Genomic DNA, 22,119 nt, shown 5'->3' on the forward strand with positions numbered 1-22,119 from the left:
AATGAGTACAAAACCTAGCCAACCCACTACCACCACAAGCATTCTTCTGGTTTCTGAGCCACCACAGATACATCAGGCCCTGCTGCACTTCCTTGCCCAGCCAAGAGGGACTCAGGTCTGGCTGCAGCCCAGAACATCCCTGTTACCACTTTGAAACCACTGCCCCTGAGGAGCCACAAACTGCTCCTGCTGAGCCTTGTGATGACATAGGCTGGAGGCCCCAGGGCATGTCACATTTTAGTTTTTTGTAGTCATAGCCTGAGCAAAGCTGGAAGTTTCCTTTCTATTCTGATTATGTTTTTAAGATGACACAACCTCATTTGGTGCCACTGGCACTATGACCCCGCTCATGTCAGCCAACTCTGTAACAGACATGCCACAAGGCTCCTCTAGCTAAGAGATCATCAGGAACACTGACCCCTTCCAGGCAACAGCTAAACAGGCAAAGGATAGGTCACCAAAACTGAATATAGCCTAGAAGAAAACAGATTAATTCCCCTCTCTTGGCAGAACAGGGCTTAATCAAGCTTCAGTATCCCAGGAAATCAGATACAGTCCCTTGATCTTTCCCACTGCAGATTTCACAGTCCACTATGACTGGGAATCCCATGCTCCAAATGGGAGCAGGTACAAGTAAAAAAAAAAAAAAAAAAAAAAAAAAAAACAAAAAAAAAAAAACACCACACCTCAAAGCTTTCTCAAGAGTCATTTGGCTGAGCAAGGCTCAAGGTCCTGAACTACCTCCTCTAATATCCTGAGCACTGCTACTAGGCACTTTCACAGGGCACTCCCTGGAATCCTCTTCCTGGGGCCTGACCCACAGACCTCCATCCCTCAAAATGGTTAGGGTAGTAAGGGTTCTTAAGGTCATATAGTTGCAACCCCTTGCCACAGGCAGTGACAACTTCCAGTTGACCAGGTTACTCAAAGTCTTACCCAGCCCTGTCTGGAACACTTCCAGGGATAGAGCACCCACAACTTCTCTGGGCAACCCAACCAAGCAATAGGAAGTTCAGACACACTCACATGGGTCAATCCAACAGCTCCCAGAGCAGCTTCCCAACCAGCTGTGGTGCCTAGGATGAGCATGAGCTGCTGGAAGCAGCAGCAGTCTCTTACTTCTCATAACTGGGAACCACACACACTACCACAGGAACCTGTGCCCACCTGGGCTTAAATGCAAATTTTCTAGCCAAGACCCAGGAAAAAACAATTAGCTACTAATTGGCCAGTCCTCCAGGTTTCTCAAAGTCTGACCTTTTGACAGTAGCACAGATCTCAGGGTGGGACTGTGAAATTACCGACTGTGCTTGATAATGGATTATGCTAAGGAAGGGTCAGCATCAGGAAGGATTTTTCATTTCTTTGCTACATGACACTACAAAGAAAAAAGACATGGGGTGCTCTTGCTCAGAGGCTTCACCCTTCAGAAGCAGACACTTTTTATAACCCCATTTTGAGAAATCAGAAATCCTGCTGTTTTCTCCTTTTGGATAAAACACAAGCATGTCTCCAGGGAGGTGTGGACACAAGGCTTGCTTGAAAATTCTGACACGGTTATTCCAGCATCCCTGCTGAAATCTAACCTGCACCTATTGCTAAGTGCGCTGCTTGCTAGCACAGCTAGAGCTCATATTAGGGGAAGGCATGACAAGAAAGGATTTAGGGTTTTTACATTGAGTATCACAGTACAGATTTGAAGCCTTGAGTTTTCCTGTTGGATACCAGTGAGACTCAGCATGGCAGTGGCTGCAGACATGGCTCACTACAGAGGTGTTAACAAGGTGTTCTCTGGGCTGAGAAGCTCAGCATGAGACATCCCATGCAAGAACTCATGGGACCAAGTGGAAACCATTTCCTCTGAGCAGTATGATTTTGTGAGTGGTATGGGACGTTGGTTTGGTTTTATTTTTATTTATTTCCATTGTGGATTGCTTTGGAGTTTTGGATTTTTTTGTGGTTTTTAATTATGCAATATCCACAGAAAGCTCTGTAGAAACACGAGCTTTTTTGTTCTAATTTTCCATTATTTCTGGTTTCCAAAGACTAAGAAGTTTTTAGACTGGAAAAGTTGTAGAACTTGAAAGAGAAAGGAGCTGCCAAGCAGGCACCAGGATCAAAGGATATTAGGAAAGGTTTTTGTAAGGGCAATCCTTCTGAGAGGCAGGCCATCACTGCTTACAGAGCAGCAAGAATTCCCAGGAGTTGTCACAGGCCCCACAGGGAAATGTGACAGAATGATGATGGGGTGGGCAGCCACAGGATCACCCCAGAGCAAAAATGGGAGACCAGGAAAGGTGTTTTAAGAGTGTGATGTGGGTTGTATTTGTCAAACTGGAAGGATGGATCAGACTGTGGGTAGTGTAGAAGTGGATGTGGGTGAGTGACTGGATGTGCACACACAGAGGTTCAGAAGGTAAATGACATCTTATGTAATCTCAAAAAGCATGGAGATTTTGAAACTGAGGGATTTGGTTACAAATAACTCTGAAATAAAAGGCTTTTGAAGGAAACTAGTCTTGATGACAAGTGCAGGAGCTGGGAGGGGAAATTGCACCTTGAAGCTGGGATCAAATCAAATTTGAATCCATTAACTTTTTTAATCTAAAACTGGCCAGGAGATGTTTGGGTTGCTTAGACTAGTCTGATTTGGAATTTTAAATATTGGAAGTTCAGAAATATGTATCTTTTTCTTGGAAAAGATTTGTTGGTATTTTTCTTCAAAGTTGCCAGGTGAGGAGCTGGCAGTTCACTCATCTACCAGGTGGGAAGCTGGGCAGTTTGCCCACCACTGGCAGCTGGTAGGCTGGCAGGGTACCAGGCACACTGTTTGCCAGCAGCTGGTGTCCATCACAAGTCTGACAGAACAGACACATTCCCATCAGAAAGACAATTCCTCAGTAATCAGCAAGATCTTCTGAAGGAAAAGCGCTGTGCTGGAAACCTTCAGTCTGCTGCAGGTCATCACCTTTGTTAATGTGTGGACTGGTAAGTTACTCCTGCTTTGTTGCCACAAGACCAGAGCCTTGAACACACACACGTGTATTAAAAAAAAAAAAAAAAATTACTGTGTTTAAGTGGAATAATATCAGTGCTGAATTTACTCTAAGCAAACTAGTGGGGGAAAAAATTACATTCATGACCATAATTTGAGCTGTAAGTGATAACGGTAGTATTCTTCTCTGTAGTGGTGTGGTTTTGGTTTTATCAGTTTTATGTATGTATTTGTTCCTTGTATTAAGTTCATTTTTATAAGTTATAATGGTTTGCCCCATGTCACCCATGGTCCACCCTTTTTGGTTTCACCCCAACCCCAGTTTTCTGTCAGTCATAAGTTATCCAGCCCCTGGGCCTTGTCTGTCACTTTGGGGTCTCTCCCAAAAGTCTGGAAAGTTCCAGTAAGGACCCCAAGTGATTGGACAAGACTTCAGCTGTCTCCCCACCCGAGTTATTGATTTGTTACAATGTATGTCATTTATTTGGAGAGCCATGCCCTCTTGGCCCCTGATTTGTCCCCAGTTAGACCCATCCCTGAGTTCCTTCCCCCAATAAAAGGTGTTGCCTTCGGGGGTTTCCCGCTTTTTTTCCCTCACTTTTCCTCCCGCTGCTTCTGCTGAGTGATGTCTGCTGGGGCAGACACCTTGATGAATAAATCCAGCAGTTAACCCAGAACAGCCTCCTCTTTTTTCCTGCTGTCGTTGCTTCACTCCTTCAAGCAAGAAAGAACTCACAGCGGTCGGTGAGGTTCATCCTGCTACTGAGCCATGCCCTTCACTGTCGAGGTGTCAGGGCTGGCCGAGGCAGAGACAAGACACCTCTACACTCCTCAACCTTCATCCTGAAAACATGTTCTCAGAGGCAAAACGCATCAAGACCTTTCAGATAATGTACTGAGGTGAACAGCCCCACAGATGTCATGCAAGGTTTTCAGGAATGTGTCACCCAGTTGGAAAATCCTACCTTCAGATGCTGAGTAATTGTAGCTAAGCTAGAAATATTTAACAGTAAACAATCGCCTTCATGTGTGAAGCTCAAAACCACAGCTGTGATTGTCTCCTGTAAGCACTGCAGGATGTGGGGGTGTGAGGAAACTAAGGAGCATGGATGTCTGAAATTGCACAGCAAGATGCAGCATTCCATCAGGTCCTTCAGAAACTTGGAGCAGGAGGCCCCGTTCTGCTGCAGGGACAGGCAGGGCTGAGGGAGCAAGGGAAGGGAAAGAGGGCTCTGAAGGAGCAGATTTTGCTTTGTGCAGCCTGCCACACATCCCACATCCACTGCCTGGGGTAGCTCCAGCTCCTCCAGGTGGTCCTGGTAGCTCCCAAGCCACAGTCTCCACCAGACTTCTCTGCAGAGCAGATCTTTAACAATCCCGCATCCCACCTACAGAGAGCACACCACTGCTGTCTGCACACCACTGCAGCAGCTCCCAGGGCTAATCCAGAGCCTGCCCCACACTCTTTAAAAGGATTTTAATGTCAATTATTCTTGAGAAAGTAAGTAAGAGTTAAGACTCTAGATCGCAGCTCTTTTGCCTTCTTTTATCCTCAACATTTCCATTAAGCACATCTGATTGTATTCAAATTCTTTCCATAAATTTTCTATGTTATCTTTTTAAAGGCAGGTGAAGATTACAACAAAATGAGACAATGTCTTTACACTAATTTTTAATGTTGCACATATTGTATTTTATAACATCAGAAGAAAAAAAAAAAACCCAAAGTAAACCTTAAAGAGAGAAAATAAATATAATTTTTATGAATATATGCAGAGAGAGTGCAAAAAACTGCATCTGTAAAACATTTAAATGCTGAATCATACCACACACACAAAAATTTACAAAAGCAGTTATTTCTTTATACATGTCAGCTTTCTTCTTATAAACACAAAAATATTTTAACAAATCTTACAAAGATCAAACCCTTTTACCCTTCACCAGAAGAAAAGTGGTGAAGAAAGTGTATTACCTGGAGGAGAAGAAAAACACAAAAAAATAGATAAATAATGTAAAATCTGTGAGGGGCAGGACAGGCTTAACAGAATGTAAAATCTGTGAGGGGCAGGACAGGGGTCCATGGCCATTGCTGGTTCAGACCACACGCACAAACACACCCAGTGTCAGACTTGGACACTTCCATCTACACACATTTAAAACACAGGCTTTTTTCAGAAATCAGCAATGCTGGAGCAGTTAAAAGAGCTCTCACATGGCGACCCTTGGTGTCTATGATGCCAATACCAGTGTACAGAACAGTTCTGCTTCTCTTCATTCCCAAGCCTTGCTCATTAGGGAAAAGTAAATGATGAGCTCAAACAGGTCATGTGAACTGAAGCTTCTGTGAAACTGAACCAGGCCAGCAGCAAGAGACTTGGAAAATGAACAGATTTGTTCTGAGTTCTGGGGCATTTTGGAAGTGGGTGGGTAGCTATGGAAAGGGCAAGCTTGAGATAGGGTCCCTGATGAACATCCAGGATATGCTCAAACGTGGTGAGAGGGCCCAGCACAACACATGCCATAGAGCTGGTGGCACTTGAAGCCTCATGTGGACAAGTCCCTTGTGCACCACATCCAGTGCATGGGCCTCAGGAAGCCATAAAGGTCAGGCACCTTCTTGAAATTTAAGCAACTCATTGCACATGTGCTGCAGCATCACATATTCAACCTGTCTGAGATCTCCCAGCACACAGCCACCAGAAGCTGCAGCTTGTCTGGACATCCAGAAGGCACAAGCAAATTACTGACATCCTTAATTTTCATCCAAGAAAAGAGAAAGTTTCTTGGGAAGAAGGGAGAAGAATGAGGTCGTGCCCTCTAAAGAGCTGGTGGTCCTTGTCAACCAGTATAGCTCAGATTGCGATGGTCAATAAAGCTCATTGTTAGGAAATTATCTTTCCTAACAATAGAGATTTGCTCAATTCAAAGAACTAACTTGAGGGATCATAAAAAAACCTTTGATATATCTACAAAATAGTAGGAAACATTTACAGTGGAGTGCACCAAATCACAGAAATTTACTTTGCCATGTGCACCATGACCTTCTCTATGGGAAGCAGAAGAGAAAAGCCTTCCAGTATGAATCCAATTTAAATAAATCTATCATATGATAAAGGCAATAATACTTCATTCTTAGTATTTTATAATTATTAATTATAAATTATATTTGCTTGCATAAATTATAATAATAAATTATAAAACCACATTGGTTTTGAGAAACTTGAGGGTTGTGACACAAGACAGACCTTTGGGCTTCCTGTTCAGCAACACCATTCAGCTCTCACTTCATTACTTTACTAACTAGAAGACAAATGAAAATGAGACTGAACTTCTCCAGAGTCTTAGCAATAAGTTAACCTTCCAGAAGACTGTGGAAGAACCAACTCTTGCTGTTCCAGGAAAGGTAAATTTTCACATCTTTATTTCCAGCCATGTAAATTACCATCTCATCCTACACACTCATGGGTGAGAGATGTCTGACAACTGTTTTATAACTAGCACACTCTGTTCAACTGCCTCAGCATATTTATAAGATTATCTTCCTGGGTAAGTACACCCTAGAAAGCCTCCAGAGAGTTTGAATCTCTAAATTATGGATCTATACAAGGGAAGTATTTTTGATTTATATAATAAAAATATGTATACAGGATGTAGATATTTATTTTTTCCCCCCAGCACATTTCCAAAGAAGTCTGCTTAACAATAGAAGCATCTCTTCACAGAAGTTCAAAAGCTTTAGGGCTCCCTTATCTATGAGCTCTAACAAAGCAGCCTTTATTTAGGTCTTACAAGAGAACTTCTTGTAAGTCTCAGTAAGTTTTTCTAAACAAGCCAAGTCTGGAATTTCTATCTTTGGTCAGGTAACTAAGCATCAAACTTCTTTTTAAAACCTGGGAGAAAATGGCTGGAAGATTTTTATCCTCATACAAAGAAATCTACTAGCTTTGCTCTAAGAATCTTTGGCCTAAAAAACAGGATGAAAAATAAGATCATAAAAGGAATTAGTTTGAGAAACAATGACTGGGAGAAGGAGATTACAGTGCAAAACAGATTTCAAATTTTTAAAGCAGCAGGCACTACAGCACAACCATCCCTTGTGGTACCGAAAAATGGAGCAGCGAAAAGTGGATTTTTATTGTCCCATTGTGGAAATGCAGTTGTATCTGTCCACTTGCATTTATTTCTTCATGCAACTATGGAGGCAATATCGAGTTTCTCTTCGTTCATTCAAGTAAAATTTGTGTACATTTTAAACATATCTTTGGACCTCATGCTGTTACTGGACAGACAACAAGACTTAGCATTTAGCATCATTAAAGCACTGAGAAACATTCATTATTTTTACCCCTCGTGCCCTTCTTTGGGGTAAGCAACCCCATGCACCAAAAATAAACCATCACTCACTGAAGGGCAGCACTGAACACCCACTATAGCTCTGGAATAAATACTGCAGAGATGCACTTATGCTATAGCATGACAAATATTTTCTTTTTATTAAGAGATGGATTTGGGAGCAAGTATCGTCATCCTCATATTAACACAAGGACATGGAATGCTGAATGGGATCTTCAGCTGTATTTGACACAGACTCAGTGACTAATGGGAAATGATGTGATATGTGGCCATGGAGGTTTGTGGCCAGATGCAGTACAAATCCAGATTTCTAGCATTGGTCTTTTAAGTTTAAGAGCTGACCTTTAAACACCTAGAGCCCAATTTTCATAAGGCCTCAATGCTCCTGGCTCAGAAGGAATGGAGTACTTTCCACTTCTGTTCTCCAAGAGAGACATCTGTGACTGCTCTCAATGTAACATTAAAGGCCTAAAACCCCCAAGGTGTCTCACAGTGGTTCAAAGTTCAAGAAAAAACTGGTGATGAGTCCAGAGTGACCAGTGTGCTCCTGTGTGGTACCTGCACTGCCACAGCCCTGAGCTCTCCCCTGGCTGCTGCCCCCACACCAGCTGCCTGCCACAGGGGCAAATAAGAGACGGGAAGAGCAGTGAAGCCTGGCAGTAATGTGCACCAACCACATCACATAGATGGAGCTCAGGAGAGTGGATTTACACATACCTTGATTAAGATGAGTCAGATGTAGTCAGAATCTTGAGGTTTTTTTCATTCTCCCTAATTATTACTAGTATAATTTGTCATGCTTTCAATAACTCTTTTATAGAGTGACTAAAATGTTTCTTATAAAGTGGAAAAAAACAAAACAAAACAAAACAAAACAACAACAAAGCAATATAAAAACAAAAGACAACACTATAAAAAAGATTCCCGCTAATATGTTTCTCTGGAAACTCTGTGAGCATAGCCAGTTGGTGCAAAATAGCTGCCTTCTGGAAAACAAAGTAACAGGGCTTTCCTGCTCCAGCGCTTCAGCACAGGTACTGCTCCACTTGGCCAGGCCAGGGTCTACTTAATGCACATGCTCAAGTATTCCCAAAAGCCAGGATACCTGGGGCACTGGACATGGCCTTTTGAAGAAAATAATTGTTGCAAAGCTTTAATTTTAAGCTCTGAAGATGTCTAGAGCTTCTTTCTTGGTCCATTAGTTGCACCTACACAGCCAAAGGAAGGGGTCCCTATGACTCATTCTCTCCTTATCCAGTTTTTGTATAAAGACCTCCAGCAAAAGCCTGGGCTACCAATCCACATCTAGATTTCTTAGATGCCTGGGCTGGCACTGAGGCTGCCAGGCTGTGTTAATTCCTGTACAACTAATTTATACCAGTTTTGGTACGCCCACCAGGCACCTAAACTGCTGCAAGAGAGCTGTCTTCCACTGCATTTCTTTAACAGAGGGAAGAACCTGACCATTTCATTAACACAACAATATTAATGAAAAAAAAGATCCGACACCTTCATTTCCATAGGCATTTTAGCAAAAACACGCCAACAGAAAGAGGGAGAGGACAAGGAAAGAAACCAGACTAGCAAAGGATGCACCAGCCATGGGTAAGATCATAAAACATGAAAAACTCTCAAATTTCAACATGCAAAAGATATTGGTACCAGCAATGCTGGTTATGCTTAGAGAGACTGTACAGCTCCTACATCTTTGTCCTTGAGGCTTTGTTAAAGTAAGACTTGCAACTTCAAGTTCATAAATAAAATGGAAATGACAGTAATGCCATAAAAACGTAGGTAGAAAAATAGTGCAAAGCCAAGGGCTGGACACTTTAATCTGTCACAAGTACCCCAAAGCACTACCATTAGTGCTCTTCAAGAAAACACATACAGAAAACATTCTTTATTTATTATAAATGGCAGTTGCCTGCATTGCACTCTGTATTTAGAAAGTACTGTCTACCGTTCTGCTTCCCTTCAAAGCTGAGGATAAAGAATAAATACAGCCTTTCACACCGGCGAGCACTGCCTGCCCTCCAGCCACGACTGGTAGCAAAGTCAGACAGTATTTATAAAAGAAATCAACTAAAAAGCAAAACAGACAGTATCATTAAAGGCCTCTGTCCTCACTAGTCTGCTCAACAGACTACACATTCTCAAAAGAAGAACACCTGCCACTTTTGTTACAGTAACCAGAGAGCAAAGTTAAACAGAAAAAAGGTCACATTTACAGCTGCCAAGAAGGCCAAGTTCCTGAGGCTCGGCCAAACACCACACGCAGTCACCTCGCAGCACCCTCCGGGTGACCCGCACTGTGTGCTCGGAGAGGGGCAGCCAGGCGGAGCGCAAGCCCAACACCATGCTCGGGCTGACCATCTCCTTCAAACCTCGCAGCCCTTATGGAAAGGGGTTTGGAATTACAACCAATTATACAGTGCGAACTTGTATCTGTTCCCACAGATATAGAATGCACAGACGGGAGTCCAGAACAAAAGCGCCACTGGCCCCGGTTGTGAGGAGCACCATCCATTAAGGAAATAAACTCCAGGGAGTAGAGTCTGATCTCAGCTACTCCTGACTGAGCCTGGAGTAATTCCAGCTCTTCAGTGAGCTTTCAGTGAACTTATACAGGTGTAACCGATACCAGGGTCTGAACTGGTTTGGTGGTGAGGCACCAAACTAAAATGAAGCACTTATTAAATGACAGCCTTCCAGATCCAGAGTAACTAAAAAATATCAGTAACAAAGTTTGTTAACCTTGAGCAGGATGAAAGAAATACCCACCAAAGGATGGAACTCACATTTACACAGCATTTCTCAAGTATTTACTTCAGCAGGTCCATAAGGTTTTGAAGGAGGGCTTGGCTTAGCCTGGTTTCAATAACTTTTTAACAGGGTTCTTGCTGCCAACCCATGTAAACTGTTGAAAAAAATCTACTGACTGCCCATATGTACTTGGTATATCTGTGCCCATGCCATCACTCCGTGCACACGCAACCAGGATTCCAACTCTGTACAAAATGGGAACTGTATCACAGTCTTTCTTACAATATTACATTCACTGTGAGTTTGCTACACCCATGGTACTGACAAAAGGCATGCCCAATGCTAGGGAAATATGCATACTCCTATTATTTCATGGTAGATATGTCATGTTTGATGTGAAAAAAACAGCAGCTTTCTCAAGGTAGTCCAGTCTCTCAAAAGTGAGTGCTATCTTAGGAACGGTTTTGCCGATTTCTACTTCTGTATTTGAGATGGTAAAATCAATGGTAAAATGGTAAAAATCAAATGGATTTCAATGCTGAAAGAAATGCCATGGCAGCCAATTGACAGGAAACTACCAAACGTATTTTCTTAATGGTTTGTTACATTTAACTGGACACAAGCTAGCAGGCAGAAGAACCTAATCAGGTTTTTCCTTCTTTTACAAAAGACCCAAAACTTTCTGAGAAATCTGAGTGTCACCAAGAACCAACAGCAAGCATGACAGTAATGACTGGATCTGCAAAGACAGGGTAATGTGGCAGGATCAAGTCATGTGCAACTGATGGAAAATGGGAATGTTCTATCAGTCTTGAATGGCAGATCATATTTATGGTATAAAGTACTGAATGGTGTCCTGATTTTCTCTTCAGGAAGCAAAGACCTACACTATATCTACTGCACAATAATCTAGACTTTTCCCCCACTAGGACTTGTTAGTGATAGAGTAACCTGTCAAGAATAGGCACTTATCCCAAGAACTGGCAAAAAAAAAAAAAAAAAAAAAAAAAGAAAGCATTATTTGGTAGGTATGGCACCAAAACGCAACCATTGTGCTTTCTCATATACATATGCTGTACAGATGGAGATTCAGAAAGACACAGTTTTAGGTTGTCGGCAGGCTGTGTTTTTTCTTTTTGTTCCGGCAAGATTTGCAAATGCAACAGATGATGCATGGAGATGCCACAAGCAGCAAGGGGGAGGTCACCAACGCTATGATACCTAGTCCGACGAGGATCCCCACAACCTGAAAGACAGGGTGGTGAAAAATGCATATTTAGATAGCATGGAAATAAAATATGCACGTGCATGCAAAAACATAGCATAGGTCACAAAAAAAAAAAAAAAGGATGAAAATATGAAAATAATCATCTTGGTTCTTCTCTGAAGGGTAAAATCTCTTTGCTTCATGCATGCATAAAAGCTCTGCCCAGCTGGCTAGGAACACACCTGTGTTCTGTTCCACATCACTGAAGCCCGTGAGTGGCCCAGCTTGTTTCTGCAAGGGCCTCTGTCGTAATGTCGTAAGAAAATATCATTCTGAAAAAGAAAAGGAGAAGCTGTAAGAGCAGGTTACAGAACTGCAGGGAGAAGTTCAATACCAGAGTAGAAACACAACTTTCCTGGCACTGTTTCGAAATTGCCAGCAGCCAGCAGACAAGTTCACCTGTCTTCTAAATAATTATCTAGAGTAACTTCTCGCAGTTTCAGAAATTGGCGTATGTTTGACACCCGAGCTCTCATACAGCATCTTTCTTCTGCCACTTTTAAAAAGTGTAAGCATGTGAGTTGCAGCTATTGCACAAGTACCTGGTCAATAATTTGATGATGATAAAGGGGACTGAAAACAACAGGTGTTTCTGAAAACTAGCAATGTGAGGGATCATCTTCCTGAAATATTTCACCTTCTGTTCTCCTGATGTACCTACTTCACAGTAATTTTCTTCTTAGACTTAACAGGAAAACATAAAAAGTACAAAAATCCTTTCTCTTTTACCATTAATACTTATTAAACTACCGATTCTTTTCTTCAGAAGGTGACTCATTCCCTGCATTACCATCCCTAAACCACTGTGCTGTAACCTGATGCTGTTTCCCCTTTCATTTTTCAGCTCTGCTCTCTGGCTTTGCAGGTATTACCTTCATCTATGCCCGCAGCTCCTGTAACCCCCACACATTTAGAAAAAATACATTTGAATCACGCAACTACAGTTTCTTTCTCTCTTTCTCCCTTTGAACTGACAAAAACTCGATAAGGGCATGTCTGCAGAATCTGCAAGAATGTGACACTCTTCTGGTTCAGCACAGTGTTAAGCAATCACCGTGTACTGCATGTACTCTGAGGCAAGCCCTAAGACTCATGTTGAAAAAGCACATTCACCCACACAGAAAGGGAACATAACACTAAGGGAAACCTGTTTAGCGTGCTGAGTAAAGGATGAAGACTGAGGAAGTCTCACTGTTTGCTGGCTGTGGAGTACAAGAAAGAAGACAAGAAAATCCACGCAGCACATAACATTTTATTTCAAGTGCTGGTAAAGTCCTTTTCACACTCCCACAGTTGTTACTGACAACTGTGCCAAAAGGGCAAGCTGCCATATACAAGAGCATTACTTCCAGGACTCTTCATGCTGCTAGGATACTTGAAGTCCACATATGAGTTGAGACTGGCTTGCAACTTTTGAGAAATCATTAGCAACATGCACTTCACAATCCATGTTCATGATCCAACATTTTTATCCTCAAGCCTAATAACCAATCATTCTCTTCAGCCATTCAACCATCACTAGAGATGGACTAGGAAAGGAGACCTACTCCTCCCTAGCAGGGAGCCCTCAAGCCACCATATCATAGATCAACTCCCTTTGTCCAGTACCATACCATTTTTTAGACAGGCCATGCCCTTTACTGTTGAAACAGGTGGAAGGCATTTATTTCCCTCACTCTCAACCAAACTGCTTTTAGCTACTGGAAGAGGGAATCTGAGCAAGGTTCTGCTGGAACAAACCTCCAGAAAGAAATGTGTTAGTCCCATTTCCCTCAAAGAACTAACATGGGACCCATAGACAAGGCTACAACCCTTTATGGAAGAAACAAAAACTATACTGATATAAATAAAAGCACTGGGCGAAAGAAGAGAAAGAAACTGAGTCAGAAGCTGAATTGAGCCAAGAAATTCACTAGAACAGAACTAACAAAGAGCTTGTGCAGGGCCTCAGAGTAACCCTAATCCCATTATTCTTTATCTTGGAGTTTTTTCTGCAGTACTTACATCCAAGTTCTGTAAACAATACCAGCAAAATGTGTGCTTGCAGTTCTTGCACATCATCTGAGCACAGCCCTCGTTTCGCTCAATATAAATTCGACAAACTGGGCACTGCTTAATTGGTGACTCTGTCTCTGCTCCAATAAGGAATCTAGAAAAGTAAGGAAACATTAAATTGAGATGTGAACATAATTGTTGTTATTCAGATCCACTCTCTGACATGTATTGTGCTTATTTTTCAGAGCATCTAATGTTGTCCTAATGCATTCAGTATGTGAAGCTTCTTATATTCAGTACAATACAATTCAGTACAATTGAAGCATACTCACTACTAGGTGTAGAACTATTAATATCACATAAAAGTGAAAATCCCTTGTCTTGTTCCTTCATGCTATATAAAAACAACACTCACTACAGCCACAATTAATCACCTAGAGCATTAAAACTTAGGACTTTGTTACAGAGGCCTTGCACAATTCATTTAACAGGACTTGATTATGCAACTCAGAGCACTGTCCTTGTCTGAACAAAATAGGCTTAAACTCCACTACAGCCAGAGATCACACCCAGACAAGAAAAATCACAGCAAGAGCTTTTTGACAACTCCTATTGATGTGAGTCTCTAGCAAGCAGAATGCTCTAGGTTTTATGTCTTTCATTTCTTGAAAAAATGTGATAGAAAACTTTGAACATGACTCAACATAACCTGATTCTGAAAACAAAGATGGATAACCAAAGACATGACATAATTTAAACACAAAAGTGTCTCTTCTGTAGATTAATGACTTTTACAACCTGATCTGTAGGTTGTTTACACTTAAGGAAAATGAGCATACATCAGGCTTCTCACACCAAGTGAAGTACTCTGTAGGAGTTAAGGTTTTTCTATGCAGAGATTCTATAAATATTAAGCAGGGGTGATTTCTTAATCACAGCATAGGAAAAATATAGATCCTGCAATATTGGTATATTGGATTTTTTGTATAGACACAGGTCATAATTCTAGAATTTTTCAAGCCTTTAGGAAGATTTAAAGTCCTGAATGCCTTCACCATTCAGAAGCGTCAGTTGCAACCCAAGTTTGACAAGTACACAAATAATATTAAGTGTTAAAAAATAAAATCTATCATTTAAAGTAATATTTAGACTGGAATTGTATTTAGGAAACACCAGGAGAGATGGACAGTCTCTGAGCTGAAGCTGTGGACCTAGAAGGAAGTTGCTCTGTGAACTGACGTGAGCTCCCTGTAACGAAAAGAACCAAAGGACTGCACGGCCATCATGGATTCCCATCTTACCCCTGCTCGGCTGGTACCAGAGTAGTTTGGTTTTCCTGGCACAAGTGCTGCCCATGCCATGGCTCCTTGCAAGAGGAGCAGAAGGTCAGGTGGCAGGCAGGGCACTCCACTGGCACCGGTGCTCCCGACTCGCTCGGTGCGATGTGGCACACTGTTTGGCAGTCGGCTGTGGGGCACCATGTTCTCTGGGGGTCCAAGTGGACTTCTGAAATGCGACAGAGAGAGAAATGAAACTCTTTATACAGTCCCCTTCTCTCTCCAGTGACATGTGTCTAAGTATACAACACCCAAGTCTGCACAAGGGTGTGGGAGCCAAAGCGCTCCGCACCCATGCCCATGGGCATTTGGGCCCTCTCTTCTTTAGTCAGGTCTGCATTTGTGCTCTGCTAAGCAGTTGCACTGAAAGCATTGCAACAATAGAGATACACTACACAGAATGTGTTTCTTGCCTTTTCATAGGGAGGTTCAAAATATGAACCTAATTGCTGCTTGCAGAGAAGTATGTGTCTTTTGTAACACTAGGCCACTCCATGTCTTTCACATGTGCAAGCCAAGCAGTAACTTCCATATAAACAGCAGAAGGACTGTAATTAAGTTAATGTCAAGTCACTTTCCATGCCTTATTTACTCTCCTCTATCAATAAACTGCAGTTAATATCCACTGTATCACATCACTACTATTTGTCTGCTATCAGATCATTACAGGAGGTAAGATTCAGGGTGTAGACACTGAGTTACAGTCATTACCACATGGCAGAGAATGTTAAATGTTGATCCTCTCTCTCACTTCCCAATCTTTATTGAAGGAATTTGCAACAAAAACCCAGCTGGAGCACAGTCACTGTTGCTCGTTTGCTACTCAATTCCATGAGACGAAGCTGAACACTCACACCCTGCAGAGCCTCCCCAAAAAAAAAGGTCTGTCATGCCTGCAGGAGCTACCTTGTGCCTCTTCCTTCCCTGGGAGCTCTCTGGTACCACCACTGGAAATAAATTGATGGAGAGGATGTCTCCTAAGTCAGTGGAAATCCTGACAAAAGCCATTACAAGGTACCTCCAGCAGATAAAACTATTTGTCCCATCTGAAACAATAAGCTGCTCAAAGACCTCATATATACATTCTTTTGGCAATTTTGTGGAAAGAACATATGGATGTTCACATTATCTGGCTGCAGGACACATAGGTACATAGTGCTCTGACTTCAGGTAATTTCTGAATCTGTGTCAGAGTGCTCCAACAGATGTAGAGAATTTCTATATCCATGCAAAGGTTGTCACCTATAATTTAGGCAGTGACAGCAGAACATCTGTACCATCTACCTTCAGCCATTTAATGGATCTATACTTGTATTCTTCTCTCTTACTGTCTTGCACACACTTTCCCTGCCTCCCAAAACAAACAAACATTTTGCTTTCTACTGAATGAAAGCAAAAACAAATTAGTTCTCAGCTTCATTTGTCAGGACAAGAGAGCCATGGCCAAACAAGTAACTTTTCATATATACCTATTTTTAAAAGGTAATGTCCTGACTGAGAAATCTTTATTTCTCTAGGTTCCTTTGGTGTCCCTTTAAAAAAACCCTGAACTGGGTAAGACTATGGCCAAGTACTTGCTACTGCATTTAATCCTTCACACGACAGGTTCTGCATGTTTTCTGCTGAAAATTCAGCTTTCAAAACCTAAATTCTCCTATCCTATTTTTGGGCGAAAGACAATGTCTGGTTTTGTTTTGACATCACTGGGAGGAGGGGAGTTGGGTTGTAAACCTGTTTTTTACAAATTTGTTGCAGCAAGACGTAATGCATGAGATGAAACTCCCTCCTCTCCCACTTCCTCCATTGTACAAAGAACCTACAGATGGTGTTTTGCAATCCATGCTGTCTCATACTGTTTGGTTTACCATGGAGTACAAGCGAAACCAGAAAAAAACTAAAAAGGTGCAGCCAAAAAAAAGAGAAAGAAGCTATCATCCTGCTCTGGCAAGTTGCTCCATCTCTTCGTTAGGGCCATTTCTCTCCCCAGCCTTCCCCTGCAGCCAGTTCAGCCACAACTCCCTCCACTCTCAGGAGGAAAGCCTTCTCAAACAGTGCCAGTTTCAGGCAGGAATCTGGCTAGTTTTTATAAAACATGCTAGCAAGCAGGTGAGATGTGGGTGGCAGACAGGGGGAACACAGCACCTCGAAGAAAATAATTTCTGGCTCAGAAGAGGTACTCACTGAAAGGATAAGACTATGACTGTATTTCACAGAAATCTCCATTTGAAATGGACTACTTTTGAGTCAGGCATAAAATGGAGATTCTCTTCATCTACCACTCGGCCTACTGAGTAACTGTCAGAGAAACCGACACAATGCATGTGCCCTAACCACTTACCATTCCTCTATTTCTTTACTTCCTTTGACTACATCAACCCCATCTTAAATAGACATAGAGCAATTCCTATTTCTTCTAATAACTATGCTTCACAGAAGCTCTGTGCTTGGCCCTGACTGGATGCAGAGAAGTTACAGATATGCAAAAAAATCTTGTTTTTAAAAACACCTCTGCAATTTAAGAACACAAAACCCACATGAGAATAGCATATTGTCAGTGCATCTATTATTTAATTTATGAATTGTCTATAGATACACCATTCTATACCAATTACTTCTCACTATGTTTTCACACAATATTATTGGCCCATCAAAAAAAGAAAGCAATGAAATTGAGAAGAAATACATATATTCTATTAACATAGCTAGCACAGATGGGGGATGGGGGAAATAGCTGTTGGATGTGTAAGTCCTTCTTGAGGTATTCCAAATTTTCCTCAAAATTCATCTCACAATGGAAAATGTCTGGAAGGGTATACCAACCACTTAAAGATCAGGAAGGAGTCTCTGGGTAGATTCTGGGTCAGAATTCATCCCATGCAGATGCCATCAGTGATGTTTATTGCTAGTTTCAGAAAAAAGAGTGTTGGACCAGGGCAGACAGGCCTTGCCAGGTAAGGCTCAGGTCTGAGAATGGAGCTCCAGGCCAGCAGAAGCTAATAAGCCAAGTCCCACTGACAAGTGCAGAAAGGTCAGCCTTGGGGACAGCACTAAATCCAGGATAGGGAAAAGGTCTTGGCTAGGGCTGGGATTAGTGCTGGGTGTCCAGGTCAGAGCTTTAGCCAGCAGGAATCGTTGTTCCCAGACATCAGTAAGCTGGATTTATTGCTGGGGCCAAAAGGCAAGGCAAAAGGGCTATGTCTAAGTCTGCTGCTTGGACACCAGTTTTATCATAAAGGAGCAAGGACAGATCTTAGAATCATAATGAAGAGAGATAGCAGAGGGGGAAGAGGATGTGTCAGACTTAGGCAAGAAAGAAAAGGAAAGGAGGATTTTAAAAACAGACAAGTTTCAGGCTTCTCTGTGTGGGAGGCAGTATAAAAAGAAAGAAAAAAAAAAGATGTAACAGTGAGTTGGACAAAAGATCATGAGTTCAGCTTTGGCTAGTTATAGAGGAGAAGATAGAAGGAAACCAATAGTTTCAGAGTTTTACATAAAACAGATTAATGTATTGTAAGAATGTCTCTTTTTCTTAACCCTTTAATATGGTGATTTAACAAGCTCTGATTTCCATTGTCTGGGACTGTATACAAGCCACTGATGAGCTTATGAACTGGAGAAACTTTGTAAGGAATTAAGAATAAAGAAGAAGGTGGTAAAACAGGAGAAAGAAAAAAAAAAATGAAAGCAAGGTTTAGGATTTTTTTTCCTTTTTGATTGACCTGAGTGCCTGAAAATCATAGCTACAATCTGCACTTACCCATAAACTCTAGGGCATATTTGAGTATTTTGCAGTTTTTGTACTTTGTGGTCATTCACAAGGACTCATGTCAGATGAGATTCTGTAAAAACTTATATATTCTTCTATCCGACTGACTTTTCAAGTGCATTTCTTCGCTTGATTTTTATAGACCTCTGCATTATCTTATACAATCCACTGCATCTAAGTAGGCATGCAGAGCAAGAATATAAATACAGTCTTTCAAGGAAAGTTTGAGAACAGGCAGAGTGGGGCAGTGCCTCAGACACACCACTCTGCACACTACCACACACTGCATTCTTTGGAAAACACTGCACCTTCCAGCTGAAACTTTCAAGCTGGTGACAGTCTTTAAAACAAAGAATGGGATCTCATCTTTCTGACTAGCAAGTTTCTTCTTCAGCCTTGGCAAGGAACCATCTCTTGATGCAGAAGGGTGACCTCTGGGCATAGGAAAGCTTGGCATCAGTGGGACTTTCAGTTTTAAACTTCTTTACAAAGTAAGCCTTCCTCAGGAAGGAGGGAACCTATTATTCCTTGGGAAGAAAAATTCTACTAGATGAACACACATGAGGCTTCTATGTAAGCAAAGCTATTTTGCAGAATGCTTGCAAAAATTCACATCGCATTTCAGAACATGTGTCCCCCAGAAACTCTGAAGATCCCTATGGATGTGTTGAAGTACTGTGTGCCCTGGCCTGCACCAGCCTCTAGCACCTGGACAAGTTCTACCAGTACAACCACCTCAAGGACCCAAGATGAACGTGCCATCAGAAGGACAATGAAGCCCCAGGCACACAATCTGAGTGTGTTGCTCACAAGCTTGAATAAAAGTCTGATAGTTCAGTAAGATGCTGCTTTTTTGATTCTGCAAAACAGAGAATTTCAAATTTGTCTGTGGAGCACAGTCAGACCTAGTGAATGCTCTTAAACTATTTCAAAGCAAAGATATCTTCTTGGTCTCTTCCTTAACTCACTCAAGAGTGAGGCTCTGTCTCGCTGTATATAGCACTGGTGCCTGCACTGACAAAAGAGACAGTAATAGAAAGAAAAAGGTTCACACCTCGTTCAAACTTCAGCCTCTTGTATAACTCAAACTGGTCAACAGGAACCAAACAGGCAATCTGAAATGAGAAATACATAAAATAAGCATTAGAAATACAGACTTTGAAGAGTTAATAAGCACTATGTTCTACACGCTTGCTTTCCTGAGCTGGCTCTCAAATTCACCTTTTTGTTCCTGCTTTCTATATGTTCCTCCATACCCTGACTTCTTCTCCAAAACTTAAAAAAAGTAGTTCTTAACCTCCCCTATTTCAGACACACAACCCAGAAGTTCAGGCCATGTCTTTCTTACCATGCACATGAAAACCTTCTCTGTGGATTCCGTATTTACTTCAGGCTTCCCAGTTTTATTTCATGTTAGTTTAGTGTAACAAAGGGTGACGTGATGCCAGCCCTGGAGACTGCAGCACACTGTTCATGCACAAGAATACAGCTCAAATGAATGGTTCTTCATGTATGTCTGACAGTGTTAACGGCAGGGGTCACTTAGCTCTTGGGAACTGAAAGCCAGCCTGGTTTACATTTTTTATTCATTTCGTGGGGTTTGGGCCAAGCCAGCTAATGCCACTGCTGTTGGAATTTGCCTTCGACACGGAGCAGCCTAATGGGAACCCAACTGAAGTTAACAAATTCAGTTGGCACAGACAAACAGGCTTTGCTGATACATTTTACACATTACCATAATTAAACTACCAGCCTAAAAGGCTAAATGCTCTAATCTCCAATTAACAGTCTACGTAAGACCAAGTGCCCTATTTAAAACCAATAACCAAACCTGCATACAGCTATGGATGTATTTAAAAGAAACTTCACAGGCACTTCAGGAGTCACATGTTTGTCAGATTCAGAGTGTGGGATCTTTCTCTTTATCCGATCTGTTTGTAATATTCCACCAGCACTGGAAATATTTTTCTCTTTTACTGTAAATAAACCTAGACTAATATAAGACCTGGGACCTGATCATTTGCAGCACTGTGAGACAGTGTAGAACTGACAGGTTCAAAGTGACAGGCTTTCAAATCTCACATCCAGCATCCAACCACAGTCCTTCAGATTATGTAAAGAGCAAAATTTGCCCTTAGTGAAGTGGACACTGGTCCTTGCTGTCCTTTTCAGTTGTGGGGTATAGCACTCATGAGAAGAAATATAATGATAAAAATCAAATCTATATTCAATATCATGATGTGAATACATTTTCTTTCACAGATGGAAAAAAGAAAATAAATTGTATTATAAAATATGAAATTGCTTTATTAATATCTCAAATCAATTGGACTTGATTGCATACAACTGTATTTTGTAGCAGATGCTTGGATCATTTAACCTAAGCCAGAGTAATACAAAAATGAATCCAAAAATGAATACAAAAATTATGTCAAGATTTCATAATTTAAAGATTCATATGACTGTAATTAATTAATATTTATGATTAATATGACTGTAAGGAGCAGAGATTTTTTCTGGGAAACTCTTCCCCTGTTCATCAGAAGTCAGCTGAAACACTCTTGGAAAACATAAAAAAACTAAATCAAATAGTAAAAAGAGTGAAGTTTAGCAATTTCAGCAATGACACATCATTTCAGTTTTGCCCACTCCTCCCCAGGGGAGCTTCGCATATAAATAGTTTGCAAAATGAAAAGAGTCATCTGCATTTTCTAGCTGGGTAAGCATTGGCAACTACTTTAAATTTTCCTTCATTACAACTAAATTAAAACAGTGAGTTTCAATGCTGTAAGAGCCACTTGAGTGAATTGTTTAGTTGGCCAGGGTCCTTCTGTTCTTGCTTTCACATTTAACAAACAGTTTTTTCAAGAGCAGTTCTATTGAGCCCGGAATTTCCCATGTATTAAAAATCATCCTTTTTGATTACAGTGGGAGCGGAGTTATGCATATTAACACAGATTTCAACAGGAAGCAGAGGCAGTGCTGAAAGCTTCCCATTCTCCTGGGGAAAACTTGAGCTTACCATGCCAGCTTTCCCCACTGGCTTCACTCAGCTCCACTCTTGTTCCTGCATATCCTCTTCACAACTTAGCTTCCCCTTCCCTGTGTGCAGCTCTGGGCATTAAACTCACATAGCCTATCACCTGTGCCACTGACTCCCACAGGCTTGGAAAAACCAGGTCCTGATGGCACCCACACACAGGTCAGCCTGAGAGGTGCTGAGCCAAAGCCTCTCACAGATTTGATATCTTTAGGCACCAGGGAAACAATGCATAAATTCCTGGTGCCTGAATTCAGTGCCATGTGAAAGCTGTAAGTGTAAACTTAACTGAAAAAAAAAAACCAAACCCAAACATGAATATCAGGTCCCCATAAAAAAAACCCCAGCAAATCCTTTCCTCAGTGAACTTTTAATCTCATTTACACCTAACCAAGAAGGATAGTCATAAGTACAATAAAGGGATTAGGTGTTTATCTCCTCCTACTTGGCATCAGTCTAAATGTTCATTTCCAGACAGTTTCTCAAGCCCCACCTGGGTGTCTGTCCATCCCAAATACCTCCTCTCCTGAACAACCACTCATGTCTCTGGGTTGGTCAGGGCATGGAAATCTGGGGAGGCAGCAAAGCAGCAACCCAGCAGAT

At 41.6% G+C, this 22,119-nt stretch overlaps 1 protein-coding gene across 1 annotated transcript in view; it reads right to left on the minus strand.

Annotated features, from left to right (window-relative positions):
- Nucleotides 1–4,460: 4,460 nt before the first annotated feature.
- Nucleotides 4,461–22,119, minus strand: part of RNF144B (ring finger protein 144B) — a 53,165-nt gene continuing 35,506 nt past the window's right edge. The window contains exons 4-8 of the mRNA XM_083867160.1: nt 19,531–19,591; nt 14,675–14,879; nt 13,383–13,527; nt 11,561–11,650; nt 4,461–11,357 (exon numbers count right to left, since the gene is read on the minus strand). Coding sequence (XP_083723286.1) covers nt 11,217–11,357; nt 11,561–11,650; nt 13,383–13,527; nt 14,675–14,879; nt 19,531–19,591 — 642 coding nt within the window. The 3' untranslated portion in view covers nt 4,461–11,216. The remainder of the gene's footprint in view (nt 11,358–11,560; nt 11,651–13,382; nt 13,528–14,674; nt 14,880–19,530; nt 19,592–22,119) is intronic.

Source organism: Zosterops lateralis (genome assembly GCF_965231275.1).
Source record: "Zosterops lateralis genome assembly, chromosome: 1".
In the NCBI taxonomy this organism is placed as follows: Eukaryota; Metazoa; Chordata; class Aves; order Passeriformes; family Zosteropidae; genus Zosterops; species Zosterops lateralis.